Raw genomic sequence first — 2,864 nt, 5'->3', positions numbered from 1 at the left:
TTTTGGACAAGTTTAGGACTTAAGAAACCCGGTTACTGTCCAAACACCGAATGCCTTGATAAAATAACCATAAGCCCACTACTATTTGCTCAAATAAAATGTTTCTACATGATTAATTTTAATCTCTCCTGTGTAGAAAACCATTCATTTCAAGTTTGTCCTGGCCATTGTTCAAGTGAGTGCGTTAACTTACTTGAGCTTTAATAATATTTATTTTGCATTGTGTGCCAATTTTTTCCAGAAGTAGTAGTTTGCATAACGGACGGATGAAAAAAAAATTCAACTCTTTCACTTGCATTAGATTTTTAAAAATTTTTTCAAATAAAGCGTATAGTTTATTTAATCAGTTTTTATTTACATATTTTATCTAGTTTATTATCAGTTCTTTTGTTCTACTTCTGAGCCATGTTTTGTTTTTCACTTTACAATATTTTATTTGATCTAAGAGCTTTAGTTAAGAAATATTCTTTTAGTAAACTAAATCATTATTTGTCATTACTCTTTCTACCATCATCATCATTGCGCATGTTTAATGAAGATTTTTAAAAGTAACATGTTCCTTTTGGAACCGCATTTTGCAACCTATTACCAACGTGGAACGTTGTAACCTTGTTACAGAAAAATAACCGTTTATTCCAACTCTAATTTGTGAACAGTCCCTACTTTTTACCAACAAAATCTTTCTTATTAAGGAACCACAGCCTCCCATGCGCACCCTGAGAGGTTTATTGGGTCAGAACCAATCAATTCAGCACAAAAGCCACGTATGTAAAACGTCCCATTTGGCTCGATATTATTTTTATCAAGCAAGTCAACTAGAGGGATAATTATTTGCCGTTATCCATGAGAACCAGGCTTTATTATTAATCCGAAAAATTATGTTTATAATTGTTGATAATTATAAATAATTATAGGAATTCCTACTGGCTTCGGCCATCCCAACCTACTATTCCTGGATGGCTAAGGGCAAATTTAGTTGAATTATTTATATAAGCTTGCTTCACTGAGTTGCAATTATTTACTTACGACATCAACCCCTTTTAATCATTGATGTGTTCGAGTCAAAATCCAGGGCCGTATGAGAGAATTTTCGAAATTCTTTATCTGAAAACTCTTGCTTCTCCTATTCGGAAAAGTTGTGCAATTGAATCAGGATGAATGAGTTCATCTATTTATGGCCAGCCTGCAAAGGCCCTTTTCATCTTCTATTCGCTCGCAATTTCACACGGGAGATTCAATCATCCCCAACTCGGCCCTGATTTCCTAGGGCATGATCAGCATATATTTAAATAAAACGCATCAGGAATGATGCGAATCTTCACTGATCCTCTGACCATGGCGGTAAGCAACGCTCCTCTTCAATTTCCTCCATTAGTTGCAGCGTTTTCCTCTTCCAGCTCATTCCTCGAGGAAACCATCTGGCCTTTGTGGCCACAGTTTGCATGTGTGCAGGCCTCTATCCAGCCAATCTTCTGTCCGCAAACCACTCAACTGCAATCGCCTACCGAATGTACAACAACTTCCTAAAGCTCCTCATGGTGTTGTGCTTCATCTCTTCGTATACTCAGCTGTATATCCTGCTATCGGCCCAAGAGCTTCGCTATGAGGAAATCGTGAAGAACATTTCAATCTCTCTGCTGTTGATTCTGATGTTGCTCAGACAGATGTTTATTCGATATAGTCCTGATGTGGCGCGCCTTCTGAGCATGGTTGGCAGTGCTGAGCGTCTTTATGGAGAGACCGAGGATTTTGCAGTGAGTTTTTGCAGGTTTGTAGAGTGGTTCTGATCAGTTGCCTGTGGCTGTTGCAGGTTTGGCGAATTGCTGAAAAGGAACGGTTGTTTTTCAAGCGGCACTTTTTCGCATATGTTGCAGTACTCTGTGCAATATGTGTAGAATATATGGTAATGCCTTTTTACTACCAGGAGGCTGGCGCTCAAGATGCCACGGGAATATCGAAGCCTTTTCTTTTGTCGTTGTGGTTTCCTTTTGATCAGCATGTGTATTACTGGGCAAGTTTTTTTGGGGCGGTTTCTCACCCCTGTTTATAGGAAACTTTTTGCCTTTCAAGCTTCTTCATTGGCCTGCTGGTTTTGTCGCAAGTGACCACCGATGCTCTGTTTTTCTGCCTCATCCGGCATCCAGTGGTCCAGTTGCAGATGCTGCAACACTATTTCCAACACTTTGAGCACTACTCTAAGCGGCTGGAGGAGCAGGAGGAAGTTGAGGAAAGTGTCTCTTATATTCGGATGTTTGAAAAATGCATCCAGATGCACTGGCGCGTTATCGAGTAAGTTGCATGTGCCCAATTAATGGGGGTTTGAGGAAGTCGCTTTGCAGATTTTTGGATTTGACCAATAAGAACTTCAGCGGCATGATGCTGATGGACTTCGTCCAATCATCGTTTCGCATTACTTCTATTTGCTGTGTAATGGGAATGGTATGTTGGAGGATATCGGGTAATTGTGGTGTTCAATGAGGGTTTTTCAGTCCAAGTCTGTGGACTTTATGGTGCTTGTCTTCACGCTGTCGCTGCTGACGCTCACCTTCGTTCGCGAGTGCTACATTTACTTCTCCGGAAGCCAAGTGATTTTTTTGGTGAGTTGCAATGCAATTTTTCTCCACTTGTGTGGTAATCCACTGGGCTGGGGGGGTTTAGAGCTGCGGATTGGGGGATTTGGCCTTCGAGACCGACTGGTATCGGCAATCTCGCCACTTCAAGTTTATGCTTCAATTTTTTATTCAACGAAGCCAAAAACCGTTGAAGCTTAAAATCGGACCCTTGGCAGACTTGAGTCTGGGAGCTCTTCTCTCTGTGAGTATATTGAGGGACTGTCTGGTGTAATGAGTGAGTGTTGATTTGTC

General features: G+C 40.7%; 1 protein-coding gene across 1 annotated transcript; it reads left to right on the top strand.

Moving 5' to 3' along the window:
* Nucleotides 1-1,305: 1,305 nt before the first annotated feature.
* On the top strand, nucleotides 1,306-2,844 carry LOC109539435. The gene is made up of 7 exons (XM_048669146.1): nucleotides 1,306-1,341; nucleotides 1,398-1,754; nucleotides 1,811-2,001; nucleotides 2,071-2,289; nucleotides 2,340-2,439; nucleotides 2,490-2,597; nucleotides 2,659-2,844. The coding sequence occupies exons 1-7, from the start codon at nucleotides 1,306-1,308 to the stop codon at nucleotides 2,842-2,844; spliced, it is 1,197 nt and encodes a 398-aa protein (XP_048525103.1).
* Nucleotides 2,845-2,864: the final 20 nt, after the last annotated feature.

This window comes from Dendroctonus ponderosae, unplaced genomic scaffold (genome assembly GCF_020466585.1).
Source record: "Dendroctonus ponderosae isolate FM_Combo_2020 unplaced genomic scaffold, Dpon_F_20191213v2 Dpon_F_20191213_8, whole genome shotgun sequence".
Lineage (NCBI taxonomy): Eukaryota > Metazoa > Arthropoda > Insecta > Coleoptera > Curculionidae > Dendroctonus > Dendroctonus ponderosae.
Note: the sequence above shows the minus strand (reverse complement) of the source record. Positions and strands in the feature narration are given on the sequence as shown.